Consider the following 20,307-nt stretch of genomic DNA (forward strand, 5'->3'; position numbering starts at 1 on the left):
ATCTCCACACCGGCTGCAAAAGTCCTGCTTTCTTTTTGCTCACATATGAGTAAAAGAAAAATTATATATTCACATTTACCTGGAAGAAGGTGTTTTACATAACAATCTAATACATAAAGACACACACAATCTCTCCTTCCATTGCTGGACTCACTGTCAATTTGCGGTGTTGAAACAGATTCAGGTCTTTGATGTATCATTGTTGTCAGTGCTAACCAAATCACTGCTGTGCATGAAACGAACCCCCTCAGGTCTCCAGAAGAGACAGCAGACTTTTCTTTCACTGATTTTCTTTTTTTTTCCAAGACAGATATCCACAGAGTGAAAAGAGGAAAACATGACTGTATGGTTAACAGGGCTTTTGTGTTCCTTAGCTCCACTTTTATTTTCCTATTTACGAACAAAAGGAATTTCATTCTTGTCATTTTTTTTTCCCAGTTATACTTTTTTTTTGACAGAGTCCTTTTGTTGCTACAAGGATGTGTTTGAAATGTATCTTACAGAATTGAAAGTGTGAGCTTCTTTTTTTTTCATCTAAGTGGATTCCTTTACCTTGTTCTGTTTGTGCTTTTACATCCAACAATAGGACTGACAAATGGAGATGCCTCAAAAGCCTTCTCAAATTGACATGAGCGATTTTCTACCTCATTTTGCCACAACAAACCCACTATGATACCAGGGCATTGTCACTACTCGCTTTTATAGTGGCAGAGCCAGTTTTGTGATCCTTGTAGACATTTTGCTTTTATCTGAGCCCTTCTAACCCTGTTTCTGCTCTGTGTTTTTTTTGTTTCTATCTCCGTGTCAACCTCTTGCTCTTATCCGCATGCACAATTCAGGGCAAGAGCAGTGATAGTTGCCAGTGAGTGTATGAGTGTATTAAATTGTATGGTAATCGCAGTGAGAAAAGGGCACACGGTGCAGTTATGTTTCTAATGAGACACAGAGAAGCGGCCTGACCTCTCCAGCTGGTGCGCTGCAGACATTCATCATCCCAAACACATGGTGGATGAAGGGGTGAGGGGGGAGAGAGAGAGAGCACTGCCCTCTATTGAGAGTAACACCACACTGCGGGTCAGCAAGAGGAATAAATTAAAGATGAAGAAGGGATGATGAGAAGAATATTAGGGGAAAAAACCCACCTTGTAGAACCAACACAAAGAGGAACAGGCTGGAGAAGCGGGGGTGTCGTTTTGTGTTCAGCACTGAAGCTCTGACTGCTTGCAGCTACATTGTAAAGCAAAACTGTCTGTTACCGATAATTGATTTGGATGTAATTATACACCATAAAGCGTAAATCACATAATCACTACAGTCACTACCGCTGAGCCCAGGATGCTGCCAGGCAGTAGAGGATACTGTGGCTTTGTGGCACTCCAAATTTTTGTCTCTGAAAGAAACTGAAAAGAAAAAGAGGTAATGGATGGGCTTGAATAAGCTCCAACAAATGACTGATACTCTGTCCGCAGACAGAAGTAAGGATTTTCAACAAATCTGTTAATACAGCTAACCAAATAGAACTAAAATCTACAGCATGGCGTTATGTGGGATGTTTGCGCTCATCAGTTCCTCTCTTTTGCTTTTGATGTTTTTACTTTAAAAGGGAAATCAAAGGGCAAAAAATGGTCAAGAAATTGCTTAAGTGTGCCCTACATGAAAGCATGTTTTTTTTATTCATATAGTATCAACACAACTCTTTTATTCTAATGTAATATTTGGCAAATCGTTTGATTTTATTATTTTTTATTAATCCCTCATTTTAGTTTTTAGAGTTTTTCCAGTGGCACAGATCCAACCTCAAAAATGCTGATTGAACTGTGTAGAATTTCAACACAGAGAGTAATATAAGTAGAAAGATGTGATAGAGATGGGGTAATTAATTCAAGGAGAATGTATTTCCTTCTCCCCATCTTTTGTACAAAGCGGGGTACATTGGCCTTACTTTACACTGAATACATTACAAAATTTACTGACAATATTTTCCAACTGTTCTCAAATCCTATTCCGTGGAAAACCAAAACAGATGAGTGTTAGTTCATCTTTCCAACTTGCCACAACTTGCAAAGGAGCAGCACTGAGATCAAATGTGTGAGTTAATAACTAGATCGCATAAATTCGAGTTCTTTTCTGCACTACTTTTAATGGAAAAACTGGGTATTTCTGATGAGTTGTGGATTGTTTCAGAACCCTGTTACATTTTATTATTTATGCACACTTGGTTTAAACGTTTCCTTTTATCAGTTCTTTACTTAACATTAGAATTTGTTTGCCATACAGACTTTGTACCAATATATTAATAAGGACATAGCTAGTATGCACGTCTTTCCTAAATAACTTAAGGATTTAAAAGGCCTTCCTGCATTTAACGGATTCTTTCTGCCTGGCTTACCAAAACGTGAAAGTGATGGATATATTTAACTGATGTTGCCACAAAAAGAATGCTATCAGACTCCAACATGATTTAGTTAGTTGGGTGTCTTTTTGCCTTGCTTGGGCCATTTACCCAGCTCTGTCAGGTACAAAAATTGGTTTGTGATTGTTGCATCTTGCACAGAAACTTCTACAAATATCCATTTTTCTGCCATCTGCATCCTGATTATTTATTTCAAAAAGCAAAACGCTTTTATTCTGTATTCAGACAAAACAGCCCAGCATGGCAGGCATTGTGCACGATCCATCTTTTGTGTCTAACCCTGTCCCATGTTATTGCTATTAATACATTTCAGGGCCACCTGTTGTAGGATCTTTGCCATCAAAGCTGCTCTCTAGCTAGGTTGAACACTACTGAGAGAGTGGGGATAGTATGCTAATAGCAGATCTTACCTACGTTTGCTTTCAAATTTACCAGCATTTCCCATGATCTTGTGCATCACAACAGACACTTCATAAATTGTATACTGCTTTCAAACAGACCAAATTGCAGCTATCCACCGATCCGTAGAGTGGAGCCTATTCAAGCTGATACTGGACAAAAGAAGGGTTACACAATAGACAGGTCGCCAATATATGACAAGATTAACAAAGCATTCAGATCTTATCCGTTCTTCTTCAGTTGATATATATTTTTATTGTGCAATTTCAAAACAACTTTATACGAGTTTGGAAGCCTGTAAACTTCTGTAAAGGCGAGTAGAAAACAACCCATATGGAAAAGAAATAGTAAAAACTTATATGATTTACTCATGAAAGTGGCCACTTTCTAATTACTTTCATATATTGTTTTAGGAAGTATCCAAAACATACAAGTGTCATTATATAATTTTTCAAGGGATCTTATATGTGTTTTCACTCTTGTATGCTTTTCATACAAGTTTCACACAAGACAGATACAAACTTTATAAGATTTATATATATCTTTTCCATATGGGAATAGGGAGGGGACGGCAGACAGTAAAAGGCCTGAGGGCAGATTCGAACCCAGGTCTCTGCAGTAGCCTTACAGCATATGGATTAACCTGGTGAACCATACTGGCACCAAAGTGTGGCACATTTTTGATACATTTTTCTCTTTGAATTTCAAAACCTGTATTTAAATGGGTGTACAAAATAGAGCAATGCAGCAAAAAAGTATTTGTCTTATTTGTTTGTTTTTTGTTTTTAAAAAAAATTGGGGATAAAAGAAGGGAAGGCAGATCCTTTGTGTAAAAATCTCATGACTTTTAACTTTGTGAATGTTAGTACAGTACAAAGAACAACCCCTACCTTTGGCACAATGCTACTCACCCGTGAAATTCTGCTTTGTTCAAACGGAACTGCACCTTAATATTTCTCATTGTGGGGTCAGATTCACAGCAGTGCTCCTCTGTGATCATCCAGAGCCAAACCTTCTCAATGGTTATTTGAAAGCATGTTTTTGTATAATTCAGAATATTACCCACTGAAACTGAGAGGCTTTTCTGCCTGACCTAGAATTGCTATTTAAGCAGTTTTCATCCACACTGATTTCAGTTTTCAAAACTGTCCTCCCTTGCATTTCTTTCTTTTTATTTTTTTTAAACCGGAGTGGATCCTTAAATCTGCACTTTGAAATGGGGCTAGCGTCTGAACTGTGAACATAAGGGAGAGTTTGGGGATATTTAACTGCAGACTTGGCCAAAATATGTTCAAGAAAAACCTTGGATCTTATCCCTCAAAACCTCCTGAACCTCAGTTTGGACTCTATCCAGCCTTGTATTGATTGCGACACAGAAAAAGCAAACCTACTTTTTAGGCTAGAGATATAATTAGGATAGTACTCATTATAAACAGATGCAAAGCTAACAACATCTTGAATTTTCATGCCTATTATCTTCTTTTTTTTAAATTATAGGAAGCATCTGAGTTGTTTTTAGCTTTTGTTGTCGCTGTGATTTAAAGTAGCAGACTCTCACAACCTCAGCACTTACCTCTGTGAGTCACTTCCAGACTTCCGATCTGGTAAACTGTATTATTCAAGACAGTGCGTGCTCTGTATATCAGTCTCAGGTTGTTCAGAAAATGGTGCGGCATTGATTTTTAGCTGCGACAAAGAGAGGTGAAAGGCAGCAGCTTGATCAAGGCAAGCATTCAGCAAATCAAATAAGTTTGATGGGTGTTCTTTGACATTCATTGTTTTTCTGCTTTGTTTGCATCTCCATCGGATGCTGGAAAATAATTTGCATGGCCCTGGCAGTCTGCAAGACAGACTTCATATTGCAACGATTTATTTATTTATTTTTTGCACACATCGTGGTTCATGGAATTTTAATGGTTTAATGGTACCATCAAAGTGTTTGTGCTACATAACTTTTTAAATAGGTGATTAAAATGTAAAGTGTAATTCTTCTTTTTAGGTAGTTTTCCCTGAATGGGCTGACCGATGTTTTATTTCCCCTCCTGTTAATCCTTCCATCATTCCTGTGTGTTTACATTATTTCAAGTTCTTGTGTTTGCTTCTTTTTTCCTTGCTTTACCTTATTTTCCCTGCTACCTTCTTATCCCTTTTGACTCCAACCTTTTATTTAACCTTTTATCAAAATCCACTCCTGACATACAAATTTTTATCCTTTCTCTGCAGAATGGAGGCAGTGGGCTACCAGCGAGTGCTACAAGTAGACTTGGAGGTAAATGGGCTGATGGTAACTCAGGGGAGCAGGGAGGTGGCATGGCAGGTCGAGTATCCGCTCACGCGCACCCTGACCAGTGAAGTGCAGACTCTCATCCGTCTGGCACCGCAGGACCTGGGTGGCATCGTGCCACTGGCCATGGTGAGGAGTGACTGGTTGGAAATTGGAAGCATGTGTGCGTAAGGGAATATGTGTCTAAGTTCAGTGTTAGGCTAACTTAAAATAACCCATCAACACTACATGCATTTGTTTTTTGAGTGTGTTATCACAGATAGTTAGAGCCACAGTAAGTTTGCAAAGTTGTTACTTCCAATGTTATAAACTGTTTTACTACTTTGTGTCTGATACTTTACCCCAAACCAGTCGTCAGCAACCTTCAACATCAAAAGAGCGATTTGAGTTGCTCCTACCAAACAACGGGAGAAAAAAAACAGCATACCTGGGTCATTTGGGGTTGACAGGGGACAGATGAAACTGACTGATGAAATTAGGAAAGGATAAATAATGCATATATTATATGTATAAGGGTTGTGGCATCCTGGTGATGCTTTTTATACTAGTCGTCTGTGTATTCAACTTCCAGTGCAGAAGTCTACATGAGACTAAAATGCCTCAAAAAAAGCACATCAACAGATTCGGTCAGACCAACTTTAGCTCTTGGACACTGACATACTGAGAAGAAAACAAAAGATTTATCGAGACACATAAGATAAACAGAATCTGGGGCAGACCTTACCTGGTAGAAACAGAACACACTTTGGCATGTGAAGAGCTCAAACAAGGGTAGCAGGTGATATATAATCCTACACAATGGTGGAAACTTGAGCTAAATGTGACCCATGCAGCAGGACAGTTGTCTTAAGCAGATGAGACCGCATTTTTTTAAAAATGCATCAATGAAGTGCTTGTTGAAACAAGGTGACCTATATCCAACAAAGCCTGTTTTGCAATTGCAGAGAACAAGACTAAAACATGATTAAGAAGGATGATCAAGAAGGTCTTGAGTTAGAATCCAGGGTGGGGTACTCCTAGGTTTACTGCTGAATCTAAATTGTGAGTGTGAAAGGTTACCTGTCTCAGTGTGTTAGTCCTGTGACAGACTGGTGGAGTGCCTGTGAAATCAGGGATAGATTCCCCCTACTTCTACCCCACAGCCTTAAATTGGTTAAGTGGTAGTCTGAAAGCAAAAGCAAGAGATTATATTAGATGTCTAGTAGCTTTTGAACTTATTTCCACCCAAAAAGTAATATTATATTAATAACATAACTCTCTATAATGTAGTGGTTTATGCATTCAACTATCAAGATCACCAGTTTCATCCCGAAAGGAGAAACAGTCCCTTTGGGGTTGTATCAGGAAGGGCATCTGGTGTAAAACTCTGCCAAATCAATGCGGAGCTACCCGCTGTGGCAACCCCTTGTGAATGGGAGCAGGGAGCAGCTCAAAGTAGCTATTAATAAGATAAACTTTCAACTTGGCGGCCATTGCATTGAGGCTGGTGTTAATTCAGGCAGGCTAGAATATCAGCTGTTGGCTCAGCTGATTCCTTTCTACAAATCTAACTGGCAAATCTCATATAGCCAGTGCTTTTTTAGTTTATAGTTACTGCTGCCCTTTTACAAGCCGCTTTCCACTGACGTCTCCTCTGTTCTGCACAGGAGTGTTGCTCTTCTGGTTTTACATACGACAGAACAGAACCATGTCAACAAATTAAACTAATTTTGAGTTTGACATCATAAAACCCAACACAATGGAAAATGTCTCGGCATCTTAATAATGCTGAGATGTGGATGCACTGGAAAGTTAAAGAGCAAAAAGAGAGCTGTAATGAAGAAAACCTCACAAACCCCATTAGATTTGTGAGATCAACTTAAAGCTAAACATAGTACAAGATGAACACCCACATTCAATCATGTCTTGTAACAAGATAGTTTTGGCAGTTACTTGGCAACTGTTTCTTTTACTTGTTTACTATGACATTCAAGGTCCAGTGGAAATACTTTAAAAAAAAACATGTTTCTTTTTAAAGAGTTTACAGCTCTCCCACACTAAAAACATTTTTATAATGTATAAATGATAAAAGGGATAAAAGCAGCATGTCCTGTTCAGTGAACAACAAGGTATTGTCTAATTAGGAGCCACTCTGTATTTCATTTATTTTCATTTCCCATTTTTAGTCTTAAAGTCTACAAGTTTCTTAGCAAGGCCATTGTGCATTTTTTGATTCTGACTTTAAATAAAAGTATTTAGCCTCTTTATAAAGAATAATAATTTGCCATATGAAAGTATGGCAAAGCAATCATCATTTATTAGTCCTGAAGAAAAAACCCAGACCCAATTATTATTTTTAAAACAAAGCTTGGACTAACTTCTAATCGTCATGAAGCTTTTAAACGCCGCTCTCAATTTGCAGAATGAGAAGTTAAATTGAGTTGGATTTTAACAATCCAAATGTGGATGAATTGGCAAGTGGCTTATGATTGCTAACTGTATTATCATAATGACACTGTAAACATAATGAATTGTTCTTAATTGTTTTTGAGGAAAATCGTTCTGTGTGATGAAGAGAGAATAGGGCAGTTTTAATTTTTGTCATTGATTATGTCCATGTACAAATCAAATGCTTTCAAGCACTTCATAAAGTTTTATCATACTCATTTTGTGAGGCAGCGGTGCACTGCTGATTTATGGTTTGTGGCGAGTAGAGCAGCTTTAAGGCTTTGGCTACATTTCTCCACTTTTAGTGGCTTAATAAAAGAGAATGCACACTCCAATTATATTGTATTAAATAATAGTAATACTAAAAAGTTTAATGGACAACTAATTGAAAGAGATATGGAAAAAATGCAAAGATGTATTGTAATAAAGATTTCAGAAAGTACTGACAGCGTGCAAACTTTGATTTAAGAAGAAAATGTGTCTTATTAAAGATTCAACAATTTGTCAATAGGTCTAATTAGTTAGCTGTTATTAAATTAATAGTAGTAGTAGTAATAAACATTTTCTGTTAAAGTCTTATTTAAACATTATTTAAATGCCAATTAGTGTTAAAGTAAGCATGGGGTGGCAAAGGGGCAACAGCAGGAATCTCGGGAATGCAGGCGACGGAAACGGGAAGGAAAAAATGATCTGTTAAAAAAAAAAAATAGATATATACAGAGGGCTGGCTGGGAAATGGGACAAAGGCATGCTCAGGTGAGGTGGGAATATAATCAAGAAAGTGAGGAGAAGAAACAAAGGCAGGAAGACACAGGAAAATAACCTTCAAAGTAAAACAGGAAGTTACTCTAAGACAGATAACACATTGGCAAAAAAAAAGATAGAAACCGGTTAACAGAGAAGGTGAGAGGAAATGGGGAAACTGAAGGAGTAAAGCAAAACCAATATGTGTGACAAAAAACAGAAACAATAACATTAACAGTATGCCTCTGTAATCCCCCCCCACACACACACACACACACACACACACACACAAAATAAAAATAAATAAATAAATGAAGTAAAATATTTAGCTAAGAAGCCTAAATACACCAAGGCTGAAGACCTAAAATGAACTAAGAGCCCACACAACAGGAAAATGAATTTTTATTTAGAACTTTTGGATAACGTAAAAGTGCACTGCAATAACGAAGGTAAATCTTAGAACAACAGTACTTTGCTATCTTTACTAGTGCTGTAAGTTAGTTAAAAATTGTGATTGTGTTTGTGGCCACACCGACACAGTGTTCACACACTACCTGCACCACTGGCAAGTTGGCCCACTTTACAAAAAGTCTGAAGGATCAACTACGTTACAAGGGCGCATAATGGTACTTCAACAGAGTGATCTAAAAACAGCAGCCCCATTTAAAATATTTAAGCAATATAAGAGAAGATCATGTGAATTACTCTTAGCCAGTTCTCAAAACGTTTTGCTCACTCCTCATATGTAGGACACTGTCTTGGTGCAGTCTTTGAGACGTTAGTTGTCTCTCTGACTTCCGAAAACAAATTCTGCTCTCTAAAGGGCACCCATGCTTTGACAGCACATATTGCTTGTTAAGTGCCAGCTAATAAATTAAAGGTAGACGAGTCATTGTCTGAGCAAACTGCGCCTTAGATGGCCATGTCCAGGGTATACCCCGCCTCTCGGAACAATAACAGCTGGGATAGGCTCCAGCCTCCTCCAAAACACCGAACCCGATAGGATGTGTAAAAAATAGATGCACGGATGGATGGATGGATGGATGGGTGGATATATGACATCAGCCATCACCTTTGCGGCAGTATGTGTAGGTAGACACCAATCATTCCTGGCACTTAGCAGTACTTGTCTGGATACAGAATGCCAGACACCCCTGTTCAAGAGAACTCTCATCTCTCCGTGAGTGCTTCTGGCCTTAACTCCCACAGAGAAGCACACGCATGCTCACACTCACCCAGTACCTCCTGGCTGCCAAACATGAAGTGCAGAACTTGTCTTTTTTTTTTCTTCCTTTTTTTTTTGTTGTTCTTACAAGGGGTTTTTTTGAACAGCTGAAAATGCCTAGAATTGCTTTTTAAATTTGTCATTTGTGTGCATGCACAAAAAGGTCAAGAAGAAACAAGTACGAACGAGTAGATAAGAAGGCGCATGTTAAAACAGAAGATGGGTGAGATCAGTTTACGCATACCCTGACATTTTTAATTTTCTTTCATTTTTACTGAAGACATGTTTCTGTGAATTCTACAGGTATAAGCTTTCTGCAGTCAGTGTTTAAGAGAGCGCGAGAGATCAGTATTGGATATTCATCCCGCAGCAATGGTCAAAGCTCATAATTTCAGAGGAGATGCATTTTCCAGGAAAATTGAACAGAGCAATTTGTAGTTCAACCGATGACTCGCAATTTTGTGCCTTTTATGGCAGAACAGGATATTATAGAATGCTAGATGAATACTGAAGACAATGAGGATCTTGTGTGAGTGCGCTAAGCAAGTAATTTAGCATTCAAAGCGTGTTTCTTTTTTTTTCTGGATATGAAAGGAGAATTCTGACGTGAAGATTAAATAATCGGGCCCCATCTTATCTTAATGACCTTGTAGTACCATATCACCCTATTAGAGCACTTCGCTCTCACTCTGCAGGCCTACTTGTTGTTCCTAGAGTATTTAAAAGTAGAATGGGAGGCAGAGCCTTCAGTTTTCAGGCCCCTCTTCTGTGGAACCAGCTTCCAGTTTGGATTCGGGAGACAGACACTATCTCTACTTTCAAGATTAGGCTTAAAACTTTCCTTTTTACTAAAGCATATAGTTAGGGCTGGACCAGGTGACCCTGAATCCTCCCTTAGTTATGCTGCAATAGACATAGGCTGCCGGGGGATTCCCATGATGCATTGAGTTTTTCCTTTCCAGTCACCTTTCTCACTCACTATGTATTAATAGACCTCTCTGCATCATCATATCTGTTATTAACCTCTGTCTCTCTTCCACAGCATGTCTTTTATCCTGTCTTCTTTCTCTCACCCCAACCGGTCGTAGCAGATGGCCCCGCCCCTCCCTGAGCCTGGTTCTGCCGGAGGTTTCTTCCTGTTAAAAGGGAGTTTTTCCTTCCCACTGTTGCCAAAGTGCTTGCTCATAGGGGGTCATATGATTGTTGGGTTTTTCTCTGTATCTATGAAGTTCCTTGAGGCGACTTATGTTGTGATTTGGCGCTATATAAATAAAATTGAATTGAATTGAAGATGAAATAATAGACTTGTAGATATATGTAATCTATTGCTACCCTTAAGAAAGACAAAATCATAGAGAGATTGCATTGCTAATATTAAGTGGCAGTTATTATTGGAAAATTTGTGAGTTTAGTACTACTGAAAACTGCTTTCACGAGAGTAGTTTTTAGGAGTTAATACTAGATTGTATGGGTTGTTCAGATGAGCAGTTTTGTCTCCATTTAGAAACCCTCAGTGGCTCTCGTCTTCAGTTTGTAACGCACTCCTTTTTGAAATCTCATAAATCAATACATTTAATAGAGGACAAGCGCAGAGGAAGTTGTCTGCACTTAAGACACTGCTATTTTCCTCTTACTGTGTGAGAATTCTCGTGCTGAGAATTACTGAGATACTGAACTGAACTCTGGACCTGTGAATGCCAGCTCGACGTCACCAAGACAAATGGCGCTACATTGTTTGTGTTAAGTGATATTGGCTACTCTGATTTTAACGGGACAATCAAAGAAAACTGCAGGGCTGAACACAATCTGGCCCGGGAACAGACAGGAAAAGAGAGACGATGGTGGTGTTTCATTAATAAGCTTGAAAGACGGTACATGCAGAGAACATGCCAGCTGAGTGTGCACTACTTTTATTGCATCCTCCCATGAATTTTTGATCCCTCTCTTGCTGCTCCCTGCCTCTCTGTTCTCTCATTAGAAGAGACAGCCAGTTGGCCCCCATAGCTCTTTACAGTACATCCCAAATGTAATCATTAGCATTTTATTCATAGCTTCTGAAACTCACTCTATTTCAAACTCAATAACATTCGCTTTGTGCTTACAGTCCCATAACATTATAATCAGCACCATTAGCAGGAAGCTCTGCATTAACTGTATTTGTGGCCGTGGTTAAGCACCTTTGTCTAGAATTATAATCACCAGGGCAAATTCAGATTTATTCATTTTGGCTCCATTCAGTGGTTTAAAGTGACTTTTTTTTTTAAAGAGGGTTTTCCTTTTTTTAAATGATTTATAGTCCCACGTTTAAGCAGTGTGTAAAGTTACAAAGCCCAAAGTCAGCACCAGAGAGAGTATTTCTCTGCTACAGAACTGAGAAACTTTCTTTGTAGTCAAGGCTTCTCATCTGTTAGCCTACCTGTCTTTGTCACTATGTAGGGAAAAAAAAATGTAAAATACCCGCATAGCGGCTACTTTGGCACACTCTCAAGGAACGATGCAGTCTGCCATTATTTACTTTGAACAGCCGCTTCTGCTTTCAGAAAGTCTCATCTGCGATCAAAGCACAGCAAATGTTCTTTTGTTCACTTCAATAGTGAACACAAGAGTCTTCATCCTGTCCAAGCTCTTGAAGAATGCAAGTTAACCAGCAGCTCGGAGAGTGCTCTTCCCATACTCACAGAAAACGCATTACTTTTGCAGACACGGTGAGCAATCAGGGTATAGTCCTTTTTTTTAAGGGCGGAGGGTTAACAGGGGCTGGAGGGTACCCCCAAGTTAAAATGATCTTTCATTAACAGATAATGATACTCTGAAGCCAGCAAGACACCTCCCTCAGCGAGGGGTGCCTAGTCCTAGAACAAATCCCGTGTCAATACATGAAACAGTTTCTGAGAATGTAACTTTCGGTTTGTCAGATTGGTCAGAATTCGCACTGGTGTTTTAAAAAATCAGAAATTCCTCAGATAACATTGGTAAAGCTTGGCGGGAAGTTTATCTGTGCCAATAGTGGTGAAGATTGAAAGAGAAAAAGAAAGTGTTTTCGATAAATCAATTAAATTGCCATGACTAGCTGCCATCTATCAGCCTTCAGGCCTCCTGCGAGTATTACAAGTCAAGAAAAATTTTTTTGGTTAAAGCAAATACTGTAATTCAGCAGCTGAAATACTACTTGGGTGACTGGTGAATGCATCGAAGTTTATAGTGCTTTTGAATAACAGGGTCCTGAATCCATATACAGTGGAACCCCGACTTACGAATACCCCGTTAAACGAAAAATTCAAGTTACAAAGGCACTGAACGGCAATATTTCTGCCCGTGTTACGAAATCCGCTGGCTCTGATTGGCTGAGCCCAGAATGTCCACAATGCCTTCCGAATCATGTGACAACCCCTTGGCTTTCGTACTTGCGCTTCGCTGTTCCACTTGAACGACGTATTGTTGTTGCCGTTAGCAATTAGCCTATAGCCTATTGTTCACTCAAAAGGCGCGATGGGTGCTTTGACTTACGAAAATTTCAGACTTACGAAAGACCCTCGGGAACTAATTAATTTCGTAAGTCGGGGTTCCACTGTACCCAGTTTGGTTTTCTCATTTACTGTCCTTGCAATTTTAAGTTGGCAATCAACTTTGATGGACAAATGCTTTCGAAAATCAAAAGAACAAAAGAAGAAGAGAAAGCAGAAACCCTGTGTGTTCCCATGCTGCTTGGCTGCCTAAACCAAGTCCAAAATAAAGGGTCGTATATCTATAATTTATACAAAGTGCTATCACTGCATCAGAACTCGCCAGCAATTTTCAAGCAAGATGCTATCAGTCATACTGTTTCACTGTCAGTAACAGTATTTGGAAATGACATGACAGAGTACTAATCGGGAAGCAGTGAGGCTATCCATTGGCATGCTAAGTGCCCTCAGGGCAACATTAGCCATCTGCATGCAACTATAATGCCCCTTATAGCTTAATTAAGTCCTCTTGTGTATATATGGGTCTCTAATTTTCTGCCTTATCTTTATGCTGTGCTTTTTGAATAAACAAATTCTCTTTATCACCTTCGCTCTGGGGAAAAATGTTCCTTATGCATCAGGCTTGTTTGTCATTGTTGATCCTGATCATCCTACAGCAAGCAGGAGAGGGAGATGAGACAGCAGACAGTCAGGGAGATCAAAATTAGCAAACTCTATTCAAATAACAATGTTTCTGTTATTTATTTAGTTGTTTAGGACTGTAATTTCTTTGCTTCTTCTTTTTTCCTTCCTTCCCTCCTTCTGTGTTATGCACATGCCTGCATTAGAGGCCAGCTGACACCAAAGCTGAGGCTCTAAGGAAACACTTTATAAAGATCTTGCGGGGGGGGGGAACCAAAAACTGAGTAATGTCATACCAGTTTCGAAATCCTGCGAACGTCTTTTCTGTATAGCAATTTCTGCATGTGCATGCTTCACTGAATCACTGAATCTATATCCTATGCAAGAACGAAATGAAGGGTGGCTCAAAACCTTTGCACAGTAGTGTAAAATAGCAGTGTCAGCAAGTACCTTCATCTTATTGACACGCAACTTCTAAATCTAAAGAATGTGAATGATCACATTGGTTGGACTCAAAAACTTATTTTTTCAGGGTGGGTTGTGTAACAGTGAGCATGAAGCGGAGCGGCAGAGAATGAGGATGACATGTGTGCATATCCTCTGTACTCACACACAAACTATTTCACTTCTGCCGCCCAGCATGTCTCTCTTGCCTCTCTCAGGGCCCAAGATATGTATGTCAGTCAGGCTTTACTTTGAAGTTAAGCCTGTCCGTTCTGTCATTTGTTGTGGTTTGTTTACTTTTTTGCTGGCTTGCCTTCCTTACCCTTTCCCTCATTCTGTCAGGCTGGGTTGAGGGTCTTTTATTTGGCCAGCACGGGCCATGGTCCAGTATAGTGCTCTCTGGTTTATTCTAATCAAATGGCCTCAGCCGGAGACAGGAGAAAGGTCCTCAGAATATGGACAGGCTTTATCAGCGACAGCCAATTTATCACTGCTGACTTTGGCATTTCCGCTCCTTATGTTAAAGTGAGGAAGTATGAGGCAGGAAAAAACAACAGACGCTTAATATTTAATCTTACTAAAAGTATTTAGAGCTCACAGTACACAATAACAAACCCAACCCATTGCCAGGACAAGAAGTTATAAATCAATATCTAATTAATGAGGAGAGTATAAATCACTGTAGGCCCCAATTTAATAATCAATAGTGGTATTTCTTACTCATGGTCAATGCAGAATGGCCCCAAACTGCCTTCAACTCTTTATTTGCTAATACTGCAATTATAGCTGCTATGCCAATTGAGGTAAATCAGCGGAGACGCAGAAGCTGATTATTCAGCTTATTTCATCCTCAAAAAAACTCCAGATTCAATTGACTTTCAGCGTGTTTTCATCAAATACCTAGCTTACTAGCAAAATGTAGGATTTCTGCATACTCCGCTGTAAGTACTATGGAGTATTTTTGTTCACTCGCTAAAATGAAAACTCCAAACCCTGACGATTTGCTAAGTTTCAGCAGCTACACGTAAAATGACTGTCATCTTCCTAACTTTGGCAACAAAATAGTAATTTCCCTCTTTTGCTCGCTCCATCACATCACTCATCACTTCAGTTATCAGCACCTTGCTCCGATTTTTGTCCGACTATAGCACTGCAGTGCAGAACACCTTGGCTGCTGTGCCTTTTTTCCCAAGTCATAACCGTAAAAGGATTACATTGTATGAACACCGCTCTCTCCTTCTGTTGTATCACCATTTCTAACAAAAAAAAAATAGTGGGAAAAAAGAAATTAAATCCTTAGAGGCATTGATTCCCCTGCCTTTGCTTTCATTTTATCTCCTACTATACACTTTAAGATGTTCCAAAGTTTTTGAGTGGCAGGGGGAGACTATATAGGTGCTAGAGGGAATAGACTTTTTGATTGATAATTGATATGAACTGAATGGATGGAGTGCTGCAGTGGCAATATAAACCTACTGTACTGTTGGCAAACACAGAACAGGACCTGTGAGCTTCCTGCCAATCTCAGCTGCTTAGAAAACAGTTGAGCTGTGGTTTTCTGTGGGTCAGAGGCATCTGTTCAGTGACTGAATAATAAACAGCTAGCCATGGTTAAAAGGTGTTCTGGGCCACATCTAAGACCAGCATATCTTAGATGTGTCCCTACCCTGCTCGTTTAAACCCTTTGAATAAGTCTATATGGATTAGTAGTCACTTATCATTATGCTGTAATTTCTTTTAACTCCATCTTTAGACCTCTTGTGCTTATAAGGTGTATCGTAGCAAGAGACTACACACAAAATCACAATTTTATGATTTTATTAGCAGTAGTTTTTGTATATTGTTTTTTTTTTTCATAATAATAGTGTTTTACTATTAATACTACCCTATTTCCTAGCGTTTGCTCTAGCATCCAAATACTGTTACTGACAGTGAACAAGTTTGCAAAAAAATGTGAGGAAAATAATACGTTATGTTGTATGAATGAGCAAAGAAGCTGCAGTCGTAAGATGAAACAATCTGATAGGGGTATAAACATTAGTCATTATTCACACAAGCCTGCCATACAGAAGAGGGACTCCACTGCAGAGACTGGGAGGTTATCCAAAAGTGCAGGAACTTTAGGGGTTTGTTGTGCGTAGTCGTTATGTGAAAAAAGAGCCATCAGTTCCTAATTTTTCATTGGACTTGTCTGATCTGCGCAGGTCTTGAAACCAAAGTGGCAGAATAATAATGCCCTCTTGCAATAAAGCATATATATTAAATCAAAGTTGGGTAACAACAGCAGATTTTGTCCTTGAGCATTTACACATTTACATACAGTAACTATTCTCCAAGCAGGACTTTTGTAGTTTGTCTGCTACCTTACACATCATTCATCCACAACCATATCAGCCCCCACACACTCTATGCTTCTACCCCCTGCTGCTCAGAAATATAATGGCCTTTTATTGATTCTCCCTTCTCTCGCCTTCTTTCTTCTCTTTTCTTGCCCTGCTCTCTGCACTGCAATGAGAGGTTGTTAAGATAAGCTGCAGCATGAGAAGGGGGGAGACATGCCTCTTTTTCTTTTTTCTTTTGTTTGAGCTGGGCAAAAAAAAGTAGGGTGTCTTTGTGCTTGCAAGTGTGTGTCTAAGTTAAGTTGTTGCATATGTATACTGATACTGTGGGTTGCTATGCAATATATGTAGCACTTTTATGTGTTTAGCTGTTTACGTGTATGTGTGCACATTAGTCTATAATATAATCATTTTCAGTCATAAATGCTTATCTGCTGGTGTGTACAAGTACGCCTCGTCAATGAGGAATACACACCAGACCTTCTCATCCACAGGGGGGATATTGAACAGCCAGGCGGTGGCTGATGAGACGTAGGTGGGTTTTACAGATGAAGACGCTGCCTTTGCTGCCTCGTGCATCATTAATGCTCTCTTATTAAATTTCACTTTTTTTGTCATTATGTGGATTACATTTGATCTTGTTCACTACTCAGTTCTTTATGAGAATGGACAGTCTCCGCAATACATGCCGAAGATCATTAAGACCTCTTTTTTATCATGCTGTTCCAGTTGTAATGGCTCACTAAGCAAAAAAAAAGGTACTTCCCATTACATGTAGGAGTAGTGATCACACAGAGAAGACTTTTTACAGGTGCTTAGTATCATCAGCACCATGCAGTTAGCAGCAGATATATTTATCATTCACAACAAGGACTAGAGTTTATATGGATGTCTCACTTGTTGAGTGTTGGCTTTACTGGATTGCTGGAGATTTAAATATGCTTGAATATCATTTGAATCTGTGAAAAACGAGCCTCACTTTCAAATCCATTTCAGGAAATGAATTGTGCGCTGTATATCCCATGCTTTACCATCAATATACTATAAATGATCTGAAACTCAAACAAGGCAGACTTGCAAGTTTGTTTGTCTTTGTGAAACTTAAAACGTACAAGAGGCCTAACAATTGTGCTTGTAAAGGATAGCACTAAATTGCTCACTTGCAGGAATTTGCCCTCTGTTCATTCTAACTTTCGGGTTTGTTTCCCTTGTGGCAGGACAAACACATCCCTTGAGAAAGATCTATCAGCCAAGCAAGAAATATTTAAACAAAACAGCATGGAATCACCACCACACATTTCACCAAGGTTAAAAAGCAGTTTCTCTGTGTGTATGTCTGCAGATACGGGGGATAGTTAATGACAAAGAAAAACAAAAAGGCAACTGTTTTAATGAACAAATAGATGCCTTTGGCATTCACAGGCTCTTAGTAGTCTTATTTAAACTGAGCAGTGATGAGAATGATCTACTGTTATAGCAAATCTTCTATACGACGAACACACTGAGAGCTCAAGGATTACCAGGCATTGTCTTAATTGATCTCATTATCTTCTTCCTGCTCTTCTGTAAGGGCTGTCATTCTCAAGTGAATCTAGCTATAGCTTTGGAATGACTGCAATTTGGTGTGAAGCATTATTGTCAATGTTTTGTATTTTTTCTTTTAATTAAGGTTGGTTCTGGGGAATAATGGTGAATAGCTGGGAAGACTCGAATAACTGTCATACTGTGACCTCACTGCAATGTAAACCAGTAGAGGGAACAATATTAGGCATCTGTTTACTGATCTGAAGAATTAGCACTGTATATGTGATGTAAAGCCCTACGTGGTTCAAGAGGGGGCTGTTCAAAATCGATTTAAACTAATAAGTGATGTCTCTCGGGGCGGTATCGGCTGGGCTAAAGAGTAGACATTCAAATTAAAAAAAAATCAAGGGGAGAATTAGAAGTGAGCTTACAACATTTCTGTAGCCCAGAGCTGTGTTAGCTGCTTCTAATCTTCGATTGAACCATCACACCCATCATTGAATATTGTATTGTGGGGATGTAGGTATCAGACTTTAAGAAGGTAGGAAAAAAATGCATGGAATAAAGATTTATATATATTTTCTTACATAGAAATGTTGCATTTTTGATCGTTCAGAGATTGAGAATCTTGTAATCATTCGAGTTATTTTAAAAAATGCCACACTTAGTTATTTCAGGATTGTTAAATGTGAAGACTTGCTGCTTCATACATTCTATGCAATGTAAACAAAATGAAAAAAGCAGGCTTATTGACTGATGCAAAAGTCCATTTAAAAAATCGTTACTATTTGCGCTCAAAGATCTTTAAGTGAACAGTCACACAGCCTCACTTGTGCTTTGCAGGATCTCTGTAGCAGTAAATAGCACTTCTCACAGCTGCTGCTCATCCTTACTGTATGATGGGCTACTTGAACGCGGAGGTAAAAAACCTTTTGCAATAACTACAGTCTATAGTTGCGTGAGATTTGACCTTCGGATAATAAATGGCATTTGAAACTAGGTTCACAGCATATAGAAGACTCATTAGGGATATCACTATAAATATAAAACGTATATTTTTTTTCTACAATACATGTTTTTAATGTATGCAAACATACACGAAGTGTTGTTTGGTCTAGCTAGAAAACAAAAGACTGAGCACTAAAGCCTTTTGCCTAAATATTATGACCCCCACCCCACAGGCCAAAAGTTTGCCTATACACAGTGGGCATTTCTAATAACCCTTGCCCTGCCACCACTGAGATTTTTGGTTGCTTTGTTTTATTTGCACTAGTGTGCAGAAAGCATTTAGGTCATTTTGAAACACACTGGTATTCCTGCTATGTATTTGTATTCTTTTTTATTTTAGCCAATTGTTATCCTGTTTATGTTTATGTATATAACTTGGAAAGCTGCCAGTAAGTAAATCGTGTTTTTCCAAGTCTACACATAAATGTCATATCATCTTACATTTAATTTGCCTGCAGTATTTGAGTATTAGCGTTACCTTTATCGTTGATATTGTTGGAAATGTTCTGCTCTTTGATGGAGCTCACAAAAAATATTCATAGCAACAAAGATGATGGTCGAGAATAGAACCTTCTCTACACACAAAATGATCCTGTGTATTTGTAAAATCAACAACACCAAACGTTTGGCTAATAAGGAGGATGAAGGTGTCAGTAGAAAGTAACAATCAAAAGTCGTCAGATCATCGGTTTCATGCTGGTTCAGTATTCCAGCATGAAAGTGATATTATCATAGACTCGATTATTAAAAATGGATGTAACTGCTGTTGGTTTTTAGAGCCATTTTTTGAAGTCTTGGATGCATTATTGCATTGTTTCCATTGGCATCTGTAACCAGAAGTGACAAGAGGATGGAATGCCAGAAGTTATCAGATACAGTAATGCTATAGCAAAATTGGTTAGTAAATTGTATCCATGGACTTGAGGGGTGCATCCCATGGAGACAGAGACCTGAGGGGGTATATTATGAAGAACGTTCACTAGTGTTTCTTTGCATTAGCTAGCTAGACAAAATGTGAAACCCCAGTCAGAGGTGACGAGTATCATGATGGTGGTTATCAGCATCCTCTGTTAAACCAGACTTTCTGCATTAGGCTCGCTGCATGCTTCCATTGAGGATCACCTACTCTAATCAGAGACATCATCACACTGATGAATAATAAAGATCTATGAACATTATAAAGATATATAGTGAGCATTAAAATGCAAAACTGGTGCTGAAAATAAGACAAAAAAGTAATGCTGCAGATGATCATTAATCTTCTGATTCCACAATCATTACAAACACGCTGAGCAGGAAGAAAAAAAAAACATTGACTTGTGTTTATTTTACCACTCTGTGCACACTCGCTGCTGCTGGGTACAGGAAAGCTGCACAATAGAGCTTCGAAAATTATGATACATTTAAGGATTAAA

At 38.8% G+C, this 20,307-nt stretch overlaps 1 protein-coding gene across 1 annotated transcript in view; it reads left to right on the forward strand.

Moving 5' to 3' along the window:
- Window positions 1–20,307, forward strand: part of LOC113025860 (transmembrane protein 132C) — a 180,073-nt gene that overhangs the window by 133,865 nt on the left and 25,901 nt on the right. Inside the window, exon 5 of the mRNA XM_026174062.2 lies at window positions 5,036–5,225. Coding sequence (XP_026029847.2) covers window positions 5,036–5,225 — 190 coding nt within the window. The remainder of the gene's footprint in view (window positions 1–5,035; window positions 5,226–20,307) is intronic.

Source organism: Astatotilapia calliptera, chromosome 7 (assembly GCF_964374335.1).
Source record: "Astatotilapia calliptera chromosome 7, fAstCal68.1, whole genome shotgun sequence".
NCBI classification, from domain to species: Eukaryota; Metazoa; Chordata; class Actinopteri; order Cichliformes; family Cichlidae; genus Astatotilapia; species Astatotilapia calliptera.